This window comes from Ranitomeya variabilis, chromosome 1, assembly GCF_051348905.1.
Source record: "Ranitomeya variabilis isolate aRanVar5 chromosome 1, aRanVar5.hap1, whole genome shotgun sequence".
NCBI classification, from domain to species: Eukaryota; Metazoa; Chordata; class Amphibia; order Anura; family Dendrobatidae; genus Ranitomeya; species Ranitomeya variabilis.
Window position 1 is genome coordinate 877,732,286 of NC_135232.1, and position 12,319 is coordinate 877,744,604.

General features: G+C 39.8%; 1 protein-coding gene across 3 annotated transcripts in view; it reads right to left on the bottom strand.

Moving 5' to 3' along the window:
• PPP3CA (protein phosphatase 3 catalytic subunit alpha) overlaps nt 1–12,319 on the bottom strand; it is a 362,283-nt gene that overhangs the window by 87,805 nt on the left and 262,159 nt on the right. For all 3 annotated transcript variants that reach the window (XM_077277903.1, XM_077277913.1, XM_077277922.1), the window contains exons 4-5: nt 12,085–12,196; nt 8,052–8,197 (exon numbers count right to left, since the gene is read on the bottom strand). In XM_077277903.1, coding sequence (XP_077134018.1) covers nt 8,052–8,197; nt 12,085–12,196 — 258 coding nt within the window. The remainder of the gene's footprint in view (nt 1–8,051; nt 8,198–12,084; nt 12,197–12,319) is intronic.

Below are 12,319 nucleotides of genomic sequence, written 5' to 3' on the forward strand. Positions count from 1 at the left end.
AGCGGAAAACTTAAGGGGTAAATTCCATGCAAATGCATCAAACAGGAACTTCTGCTGATTGTTTTATTTTCTGTGTAGGAAACTGAATTCTCAGTGTAATTCCCAGGTGGCCCCTATCCCAACTAATCACAAGACCTATAGGAAGAGAAGTATACTATGGATTTCGAAGTTGCAAGGGACAACTGAATAAAGTCATAGTAGCTGATTTTTATATAGTATACAGGCATGGAAAGGTTTGGGATCCCCTGGTCAAAACTACTGGTATTGTGTACAGTTAGCGAGTTGAAAATAAATTATATTTGAAAGGCCTAAAATTAACCTCTTAGTGACAGCGCCAATTTTGTACTTAATGAGCAAGCAAATTTTTACAATTCTGACCACTGTCCCTTTATGAGGTTATAGCTCTGGAAGGCTTCAACGGATCCTACTGATTCTGAGATAATGTTTTGTTTTTCTTGACATTTTCTACTTCATGTCAGTGGTAAAATTTCTTCAATATGACTTGCGTTAATGTATGAAAAAATGGAAATTTGGCCAAATTTTAGAAAATTTCCAAATTTTCAATTTTTGGGCCATTTGATCAGAGAGTCATATCGCACAAAATAGTTAATAAATAACATTTGCCACATGTCTACTTTACATCAGCACTATTTTGGAAACATAATTTTTTTTTTGTTAGGACGTTATAAGGGTTAAAAGTTGACCAGCGACTTCTCATTTTTCCCCAAAAATTTACAAAACCCTTTTTTTTTAGGACCACCTCACATTTGAAGTCAGTTTAGGTGTCAATATAACAGAAAATAACCGAAGGTGACACCATTCTAAAAACTGCACCCCTCAAGGTGTGCAAAACCACATTCAAGAAGTTTATTAACACTTCAGGTGCTTCACGAGCACTAAAGCAATGTGGAAGGAAAAAATTAACATTTTGCTTTCTTTCACAAAAAAATTCCTTTGGAACCAAACTTTTTTTTGTTTTCACAAGGGTATCAGTAGAAAATGTACCACAAAATTTGTTGTGCAATTTCTCCTGAGTACGCCGATACACCGTATGTGGGGGAAAGCTACTGTTTGGGCAAATGGCAGGGCACAGAAGGGAGGGAGCACTGTTTGACTTTTTGAACACAAAATTGGCTGGTATCAATGGTAGGGCTCAGAAGCAAGGGAGCACCGTTTGAAATTTTGAACGCAAAATTGGCTGGAATCAATGGAGACCCCCTGATGTACCTAAACAACGGAAACCCCCCAATTCTAACTCTAACCCTAACACAGCTCTAGCTCTAACCCCAACCCTAATCCTAGCCCCAACCCTAACCCCAAACGTAACCCTAGCTCTAACCCTAAACCTAGCCCCAACCCCAACCAAAAAATGGAAAGAAATACTTTTTTTAATTTTGTTTTATTATTTTTACCTAACTAAGGGGGTGACAAAGGGGGGGCATGATTTACTATTTTGATCACTGTGATATGATCAAAATTAACCAATAGGAGAAATTTCTTATTGTTGCTGGGTGCTGGCCGGCAGATCTTGGCTGGCGCACTATGCATGCACCCGCCCTTTTCTTCCCAGAAGAAGACGCTGAGGGCCAAGGGACTTAACCGGGGGATACAGGAGGTGCTGGAGGTACTGGGAGGGCTCGAGGGGACCAATTTCTCTGTCCATTGATGTGCTAGCTCATATCAGAGGAGAAATAAATAGGAAATGAGCCTTTTTTTTCGGTTGCCGTTATCCCATGAATAACGGTGATTGCAAATCTAGGGTCGGTAAAAACCGACCCAAATCATGTTGTCCGGGGTCTCAGCTAGCCCGGTAGCCGAGACCCCGGAGAATTTCCAACGTTGTGGGCCTCCCGGCGGCCATATTCCCGGAGTCCACCGTCGCACAGGAAACCATGGAAAGACTGCCGGGGGCTCTGGCCTTTCACAAAATGTCGGCAGAGCCCCCTGCAGCTCTGGGGATACAGCACAGCACCGCCACCAAGACACAGTGCAGTGGCACGCCGATTAGGTATATCCGCATAAGACGCACCCCCAAGTGCGTCTTTAAATCTGAAAAATACAGTGTATATATATATATATATATATATATATATATATATATATATATATATATATACATACACACACCCATATATATATATATAGTACAAGGAACAGATAACGTTAAGGCATTACTAAGTGGATACTGATTATTAATAGTCGAGTTTGGGGTTAATAGTTAATATCGGACCTTAATAGAGGTGCAGAGAGAGAGTTCCCCCTTTAAAAAATATAATTTAGCATTTTTGGAGGGAAACTTGTCCGTCATCAGAAACCATCAGCTTGCGCCTTTTGAGATAGTCTATTGTTGATTTTGATGAGTGTTTAGGATCATTATCCATTTGTAGAAACTATTCTCTTTTCAACTTCTGCTTTTTTACAGATGGTGTTCGGTTTGCATCAAGAAATTGTTGAAATATCATGGAATCCATTCTTCCCTCTACCTGTGAAATGTTACCCGTGCCATTGGCTGCAACAAATCCCCAAAGCATGATTGATCCACTATCTTGATTAATGACTGTTAAGATTTTCTTTTCCTGAAATTCGGTGCCTCTTTCTTCACATATACCTTTGAACAGTGTGGCCAAAGATCGGTCCACAGGACTTGTTTCCAAAATACATCAGGATTGTTTAGATATTCTTTTGCATACTTCTGATGCTGAATTTTATGGTGATGACACAGGAGAAGTTTTCTTTTGATGACTCTTCCATGAAGGCCATATTTGTGCAGTTGTCTCTGAACAGTAGAACAATGTACAATACCTCCAGAGACTGCTAAATCTTTCTGAAAGTCTTTTGCAGTCAAGCAAGAATTTGATTAGCCTCTCTAGCAATCCTACGAGCAGCTCGCACTGAAATTTTGCTTGGTCTTCCAGACCTTTTCTTGACCTCCACTGTTCCTATTAATGGACATTTCTTAATTAAATTTCGAACTGAGGATCATACAACTTGAAAACGCTTTGATATATTCTTATAGCCTTATCCTGCTTTGTGGGCCTACATCATTTTCATTTTCAGTGTGCTAGGCAGCTGCTTAGAAGAAGCTATGGCTGCTGTTTCTTTGCACAAGGTTAGAGGCTGGGTTTTTATAAAACTGGGAAATATGCATCACCTGGCCTTTCCTAACGTTGATGGTGAACAAGTCATAACCCAAGCTAATTAAGGTCTGAAACCTCGGTCAAAGTTACCTGAGGACACAAATCTCCAAGAATCCCAAACCTTTTGCACTGGCCCATTTTCCATTTTGTAATTTTTATAATGTAAGAAATGAAAATATTTTTTTTTCCTAAAATACAAACAAAATCTTTAACTTTAGACCTTTTAAAGATCATTTCTTCTTCAGCTTGCTTAGCTTTTCATAATAACTAATTTTGACCAGGGGTGTCCAATCTTTAACATTTCACTGTATATAGTGGGAACTAGTGACAGAACAAAATAAAAAAAAATGTGATACCCCCATGATACATCAATTCCACAACATTTTTCCCCTCATAGCTTTTTTGCCATTCCTCTAGTATTCATCCTAAATAATGTATGAAAAAAATGAAAACTGGTTGCTACTATATTGTGTACCTAAGAAAAAAATTCCCCCAAAACATATGAAGGGAAAAAGAGGCATAGGCTATAAATTTAAAAACCAATTTTAATGAACATAATAAAATACAGAATATGTAGAAAAAAGCAGGGTAAAGCTCATAAAAATGGCTGGGAGCAATAACCACACCAGGAAATACAAAAATAATCAATTCACTACAAAAGCAAGAAAGTACTAAAAGAGGTATATTAAATACAGTCAAATGGACAGGAAACAACAATTTCTATAGTGCCAAGTATAATTAACCTCAATAGTCACCTATAACTTGCCAAATCTAAAGTGCTCCAATGCTAGATCTGATAAATTTCTCTATACACCACAATGCAGTGTGCTAGCATATGGCACGCCATTGTAGAGGAACAACTAGTAAACTTACAAATGACTGTTCTGGTGGGAGATGTTCCACAGCGACCCCGACAGCGCCGTTTCGCCTGACTGGCTTCTTCAGATAGGGGGCATATATTGTGTACCTTTCATATTCTAAAACTGTCTAATCAGTGCTAACAATGTCACATTAAAAAGGACTCTGTCACCAAGCTTGTCACCATATATAGGTACCTATTACTTATAGATTAGAGATTTAGCTACATTTGATTTTATATCACGACCCGTTTCTCATGTTCTATCATTGTCACCTATTAATTGTCACGGGGAGACTAGGTGAGCGAGAGCTAACAACCCGGGCCCCTGCAATTTCCCTCAGACTAGGGAAATCCTGACTGACCCTCTACCTGGAGTTTACACTGATGGTGTGCATGTCCAGGCCTCGAACCTCACCCTGTCTCCTGTTTCAACCCTAGGCTGAAACCTCCGCCCACCACCCAGTGAAGAGGTAATACACCAATACCCACAGTTAGCACAGACAAGGATAAAGGAAAATATACACCACGCCACAGTCACTCAGGAATACACTATAAATGTGCAGGGCAAAATAAATACAAGTATAGGAAGTAGTAAATAAGACTAAGGAAAATACACCACCAGCAACGATTCTCCAACAACCAGCTCTCCACTCCAGACCGAGATAACAACGCACAAGACAGAAGCTATAATCGGCGACGCCCAATGATCAGGAGAACTATTTAAAGGCAATGGGCATGGCCCAGCTTCCAATCCGAGGATCAGGTAAATTAACCCCGGAACAGCTAGATAAAATCTAGCCGACGCCAATGAGCAAATAGTGGTCAAAAGCGGAATTACCGCTGTCTGTCGAACGACCTGGTCTGAGCAGCGTCCGACATGACATTAATACTGTGATTTTTTTAAAAACACAGATATATCTTGAAAAAGGCTATGATGTGCCGAAATGTCAAGTTTATTTATATCTGATTTTGTTTTGGATCTGAGATATATATGTTTTTGTCCTGCCTTATATCTAATAAATTAACTTTTTGAGTGCCAAAGTTCGCTATTTTTTCTGAATACTGAATGCTGGTGGGTAGAAAAAAAGATTGTTTTCTCCCCGATGCATTCGGCTACGTCCAGGCGCAGGACTGCATCATAACACTGTTAACCTGCAGAATAACCACATATCTGCAGGTTAGCAGCCTTATTTCTGGTGACAGATTACCTGGATTAATCTGATAGGACATTTACTCACATAAATTAATCTTCCCCTAATAGCTTCAATCATGCTTCTGTGGTTGTGACTCAAGTTCTATATTGCCACGTACCAATGAATTTACATCAGAAGATCTGAGATTAGTTCTACAAGATATCTGGCACACTCTCCCTGCCGAGTTCCTTCAAAACGGAATGCAATTGTGCCTAAAAAACTGATGCTGTTTTGAAGGCAAAAGGAGGTCAAGTTTAGTATGGTAATGAAGCTGAGGGCAGTACACCTGGCTTCACTGCCGAAGCCCAGACATCTATGAGGTCATGTGCATGCATTAGAATTTAGGGACTGACGAGAGGCTGCGGGTGTGGTATGGAAATTCAATCATGCTCATAGGGCCATGGTTGAAACTACCGAGGGAGGACTAGTCCTGGTATATAAACACCCCACTGGACTAGTCCAGAATAATTTGCATATTTAAGTTGATTTTGTACACATAGGTACATTTACATAGTACAGAAGACATTTTAATGCAAGAATATGGTTGTATGATCTAATAGTGGTGGTTTCACAGTGTTTGGGGACCTAACAGATTTCATTTAACCAATAAAATAACCCAACTCTAAAAAAATGCCTTTTAATGTAATGAATGTGAGTTATTCCTTGTAACCAATATTCAGGGTTTGAAGTGATTCAGTCCATGGATGGACTCCTGCAGCAAACCTTGGGAAACCTTTCATAAAATAAGTTGCAGTTGACGCGTCGCATTGATTCATACATCTATCAAGCTGACTATTTCAGTCAGAAAGGAAAGTAAATTGTAAATAATTCAGCGATGAAACGGCAAAATTTTAGCCCGGGGCTTAATATTATTTGAGGGGAATGAAGTGATATTTCATTGCCTTGACGTTCAATTAAAAAGAAGAAAACTTTCATTAGAAACATGCATTCAGAGATTCGGCTTCAAATGTGTATCATAAAATATGCAATACGGAGCTGGAATTCCAAACTTATTTTAGGCTTGTAAATTATTCATGGCTTTGTAACTGAAATACTCAGGAATGAAATAATGTGTTGATAAATATGCAGATTGCATTTCAAAAAGCCACTTATTACCGACTGCATATTCAATAAAAAAAACAACTTAGTAAATATGCAATTATGCATTCAATGTATTAAAAAAAACAAACCCTGCTCAACCATTTGGAGAATTTGAAATTCTGGAGATTCTTGATGGCAAATAATAGATCTGTAAGAAGAGTGGAGCAAGAGGCGTTCAGTAACTACTTACACTTTGTGCCTCCTAGGTGTACATATTACTGTTACATATAGGTTATGTCGAAAGCCCACCTAATCTGTCCAGGGCTAGTGGACACAAATGCTCAGTGATACAGCCCCTCACATGGGTCCTTACTGAGTCCTGCTATCATGAAGGCCAGCTAATAAAAAGGCCACCAGGGAGCACCATAAAGGGTACGTAACAACAATCCCTAGGCATTGGAACATTCTAAAAATGGTTTCATTAAAAATAAATATAAGTCTGTTTTGTCTAACAGACAAAGGGGGCGTTAATAACAGATTAAAGGGGTTATCCAGGACGATATTATTCTATTGGCCTAAGAACCAACAGGTAGGTTATTGCTATCCAATCTACTTGTCTGTTCCGGTCTCAGCCAGCACAGAGTGGTCACAGACTGCTCCATCTGGCGGTTCTGCAGCTTCGGCTGATGTCCCGGCTCCTCTTCCGCTCTGCTCTGTTGATGAGGCATGACCGCCGAAGTGATGCTGTCAGCCAGCTCCCTGTTGCCTAACTGCGGGGAGCAGGATGTCAGTCAGCATGATCTCTGCAGTCACGCTCCTCCGACAAAGCAGCCCGGAAGACGAAAAGCTGCTCTGTTAATGTAGAGCAGCTGAATCGCTAGCATTTACGCTGTGAGCCGGTTCCAGGTAGAACAGGCAGGTAGTTACCAACTACCTACTGCTACATCACCACCACAACCTGCGACTCCTGCTTCTGTTACCAGGCGCCGCTGTATTCACTCTGCGGGTGGCGCTGGTGATAGAAATGTCAGAACCTGAAGCTCTGGAAAGCAGGCCCTGACCTGCAACTAAGGTTTGAGTGGCTGGAAACTGTAGTGCCGTTCAGCCTGGCAGCATCGGTGTGTGATGTCAAGCTGAAGTTATCAGCATCCCTGCTCCAGCCAATTGGAAAGTACAACACCCTACTAAAGCTTCCAGCTCACTGCTGGAAGCTGCTAGACATAACTTTGTGTTTCTCTAGGTAGGTGTCCGTCTTCTGCTCCTATTTTGTTTAGAGCATTCCTGTTTTGACCCCGGCTTGTTTCTGACTATTCTTACGAATTATAATTTTGTACTTGATGTGACCCTGGCACTGACCCTGTTTGATGGCCATTCCTACCTCTGGACGGCAGTCCTTCCATGGTAGCATTACGCTGGGTCCTATTGTAAAGCCAGATCTCTGTACAGGGGTTAAAGGGTATTGGGATGTCTGGAGTCTGGAAGACAGAGTGGCTTGTGCCAAGCAGCCTTTTGAGCCTGAAACCTCAGGCAGACGTTATACTTAACTGTTAGTTTTTTGGCACATAATAAAAAACACAATAACATTTAACCCTATGGCAGTATTAAGAGAACAAAAGAACTTAGGCTTCTGAAAAGAAATACAATTATAACATTTTTAAATCTTTCTGCTCATATTTTCATACATGTTTGATAAATCTTTTTAGTAGGGTACATAACCCTTGAAACATGTCTGCTTCTGGCAAAACAATTGTTTGTTTTTATGTTTAGAGATCCTATCTTTGCACAAAAACACTGACAGGCGTCGTTTTTCTAGGCACTTACTTTTCTAATATCATCTAAAGTGTTGATTTCTGGAGATAAGCCACCGTGTACACACAGGAACTGTTGGTTCATTAGAGCAGCCAGAGGAAGGCAGTCAAAGGCATCCATGCAGGCATCATACACTCTTTCTGAATATTTTATTTTACCTTTTAATGATAGTAAAAATCCAGACGTTAAAAATCAATATTGTACTGTCACAAGTCTCCTATAAAAAACAAAACCACTTAAGGAAAAAAAAAGAAAAATGTAATGAATCAAAATATAATTATTGTGAATATTGAGGTCAGTGTTCATAACTCAAGTTTTAAAACATTATTTCTAAATTTATTTTATGAACAAAAACAATCATAATATCCATTGTCTAGTTAGATAAGAGGTTCCTTAGTATTCTTTAAAGTTAACAAATCCCGAATTTCTAACAGAAAGAAAAAAATTCATACACTCATTCAACTATCTTAGACCCTATAAGGCTGTTGTACTTACTATAAAACTCCATGTCAGAATAAATGTATAATCTTCAAATTAAAATGAGCATTTTTAAAGTCTATTTCTCTGTTTAATATTTGTGAGGGAAACAAAAAGGATAATACAGTATATGAATTTTCAAGCTAAGTCCAGCATCCTCGCCAGGTCTAAGAGATCTAGATAATGATGTATGCCAGTGTTTCCCAAACTCCAGTCCTCACGGACCCCAACAGGTCATGTTTTCAGGATCTCCTTAGTATTGCACAGGTGATGGAAGTATCAGGAGTTCTCTCACTTGTGCAGCACTATGGAAATCATGAAAACATGACCTGTTAGGGTCCATGAGGACTGGAGTTTGGGAAATACTGATTATGTAGTTTGTATTGTGAAATCTGGTTACATGCAAATTAACGGCCTTTAAAAATCAGAAGTTTAAATTGGATTATCAAATTTCTTTTTTTATTCAAGATCTATGGACTGCTCATCTAATACAGCATTAGAGAAAAATGTCAGAATATTTGAGATCGGGAATGCAGAGATTTAAAGCAAATCTATCACTTTGGGACTTAAAAGTGACTACACATTTTTCCTATGTAGTCATCCTAATTAATGCCCTTAGTCTGACCCCTGCTGCCTCTTCCACTCAGATCGGAGTTCCATTCCTCTAAAGATGGCCGACACAGTGGCCTGAACCAAACCTTCCCTGTGTTTCCTGTGCAATGGGATAGGAAAGGAAGGAGATGCATAGACTTACAACACTGCTTCTCATGCCACTGTGACAGACATCTTAAGGTACCGTCACACTCAGCAACTTTGCAAAGAGAACGACAACAATCCGAGACGTTGCAGCGTCCTGGATAGCGATCTCGTTGTGTTTGACACGCAGCAGCGATCTGGATTCCGCTGTGCCATCGCTGGTCGGAGCTAGAAGTCCAGAACTTTATTTCGTCGCCAGGTCGGCGTGTATCGTTCTGGAGTTGCTGTGTTTGACATCTCTACAGCGACCTAAACAGCGACCTAGTTTAGGTCAGCTCGTTGTCTATATCGCCGCAGCGTCGCTGAGTGTGAGTTATCTTTAGAAGCAGGGAGAATGCAGCTGAGTGAAGAAGGCAAACAGAGGACATGAGGTAGGGTGTCTACACATGTAAATTGTAGTCGCTTGTAGTCGCTTAAAGTGTGAAAACAGTCGGTCGAATGATCAGTGGAGCCCTCATTTGGCAGACAGTTATCTAAGGTGTAACGGGGGCTTAACTTTTAGCAACAAATGGTTCTTTCAACCTGTTAGGCACTGCTCATAAACTTCAGTTACTAAAAACTGACAACATCCTATTCAGAGGGGCAAGAAAATCAATGTCAGTCTCCTTAGACAAGTGAAATCACACAGCAGATATGGTGCATGTAAACAGATCCTTAGAACGTCGTGCTGACTCTGATCGAAAGTGGTTGGAAAGGTCCTAACAACCAGCTTTTTCCATTTTTGTGTTCCGGCTCTTCATCAGCCATGCATTTTTATGTAATTCGGCGTGGCTGTATGAGGCTATGTCTCATCTAAGGGAAATTGAATTAGTTTTCAATGCTGTTTTGAGGGATAGATAGATCTATATATACCATACATCTATGTTTAGACATGTACAAATATATATATATATATATATATATATATATATATATATATATATATATATATATATATATACACATATACATATACACACACACACATACATATATACAGCTCTGCCAAAAATTAAAAGGCCACGGCAAAATGTTCAGTTTGTCTGATTTTTCTCTTTCTAGGTATATTTTTGTAAATTGTTCGTTTATTCTATAAATCTCTGACAACATGTCTCCGAATTTCCAAGCCATAAATTTTGTATTTTTTTCTGAAAAAGAGAAATGGTCAAAAATTACAAAAAAATGCATTGCTTGCAGACCTCAAATAATGCAAAGAAAACAAGTTCATAATCATTTAGAAACAACAATACTAATGTTTTAACTCGGGAAGAGTTCAGAAATCAATATTTTGTGGAATAACCATGATGTTTAATCACAGCTTTCATGCGTCTTGGCATGCTTTCCACCAGTTTTTCACACTGCTTCTGGCTCAGAAATGTAAGCAGTTCCTCTTTGTTTGATGGCTTGTGACTATCCATCATCCTCTTGATTACATTCCAGAGGTTGTCAATGGGGTTCAGGTCTGGAGATTTGGCTGCCCATGACAGGGTTTTGATGTGGTGGTCTCTTAATTTTTGCCAGAGCTGTATATATAAACTTTTTATACATCACAAAGAAAAAAAACATGTTATATGCAGCATTTGGAGATTTTGTAATACCATTTACACTTCATATATGATAATGTAATAACATATTTTCAGGTTATTAGGGCCATATATAATGGCTTTTATGTGATGTTTGCACAATAAAAAAAAATCTGTTTGATACTAAACATTTTATTGCTTTTGCTTGCAGGCTCATTTTTATTAAAGTAGTGGATTATTTTACAAATTTAATGTAACTTACAGCAGCGTGGTATAACATCTGTTGCACTGTATGCTAATAATTATGCTCTGTGGTAGAAATCGAAAGGGGTAGTCCACTTTCATCATTCCGCAGTCACAGACAGTGGCAAAGGGTTACCAAATAGGACAGGCACTTTTCTGCTCCATTCCCAACAAAAGCAACCATTATGTAACACAGCAAGTAAATAGGAGCAGGCTTGGAATGGCCCACAAGAGAACAAGAGAATCCTCCAGCGGGTCCCTGTGCAAGATTGGGCCACAACCTTGGTATATGAGCAGTACTTGGCACTATATACTTGAATCACTATGTACAGATAAAGGCAGCATCTTAGGGTACCGTCTCACAGTGGCACTTTTGTCGCTACGACGGCACGATCCGTGACGTTCCAGCGATATACATACGATATCGCTGTGTCTGACACGCAGCAGCGATCAGGGACCCTGCTGAGAATCGTACGTCGTAGCAGATCGTTTGGAACTTTCTTTCGTAACTGGATCTCCCGCTGTCATCGCTGGATCAGTGTGTGTGACACCGATCCAGCGATGCGTTCGCTTGTAACCAGGGTAAACATCGGGTTACTAAGCGCAGGGCCGCGCTTTGTAACCCGATGTTTACCCTGGTTACCATCGTAAATGTAAAAAAACCCAAACAGTACATACTCACATTCCGGTGTCCGTCAGGTCCCTTGCCGTGTGCTTCCCGCACTGACTGACTGCTGGCCGTAAAGTAAAAGCAGAGCACAGCGGTGACGCTGTTGGTCGTGATCGTTGGTAAATCGTTTTGTGTAACGGTACCCTTATTCATTAAACAATCTGAAGCTAAAAAGTGGGACCCTGGAGTTGGTTGTTGGTGGGCTCTTAGCACCCCAGTCCGACACTGAACAGGAGGTTATAATTACCAATCTAGTTATGTACACTTGAAGGAGAGACTGTCCCATAAAATCCACATTATTGCAGTGTGTGAATGTGACAAGCAAAATCTGTATACAGAGAAATCGCCCTGTACCCACGAATAAGAGGGGCAACGAGCCCTTCATTAGAATACTTACATTCTTGTTTGAAAGTAAAATACTCTGTTAGATGTCTACATTCATGATTCCCGCGGAGTAAAAACAGAGTTTTCGGATATAGAATTTTCAAGGCCCACAAGTACAACACACACTGAAAGAAAAGAAAATAATAATGGAATGGATGAGAAAACTACACGATCAAATGCGTTATGCACTGTATCCATCAAAGCATCTATCAAAATATCAAGAAAATTTGCAGCAATCGGACAGTAAC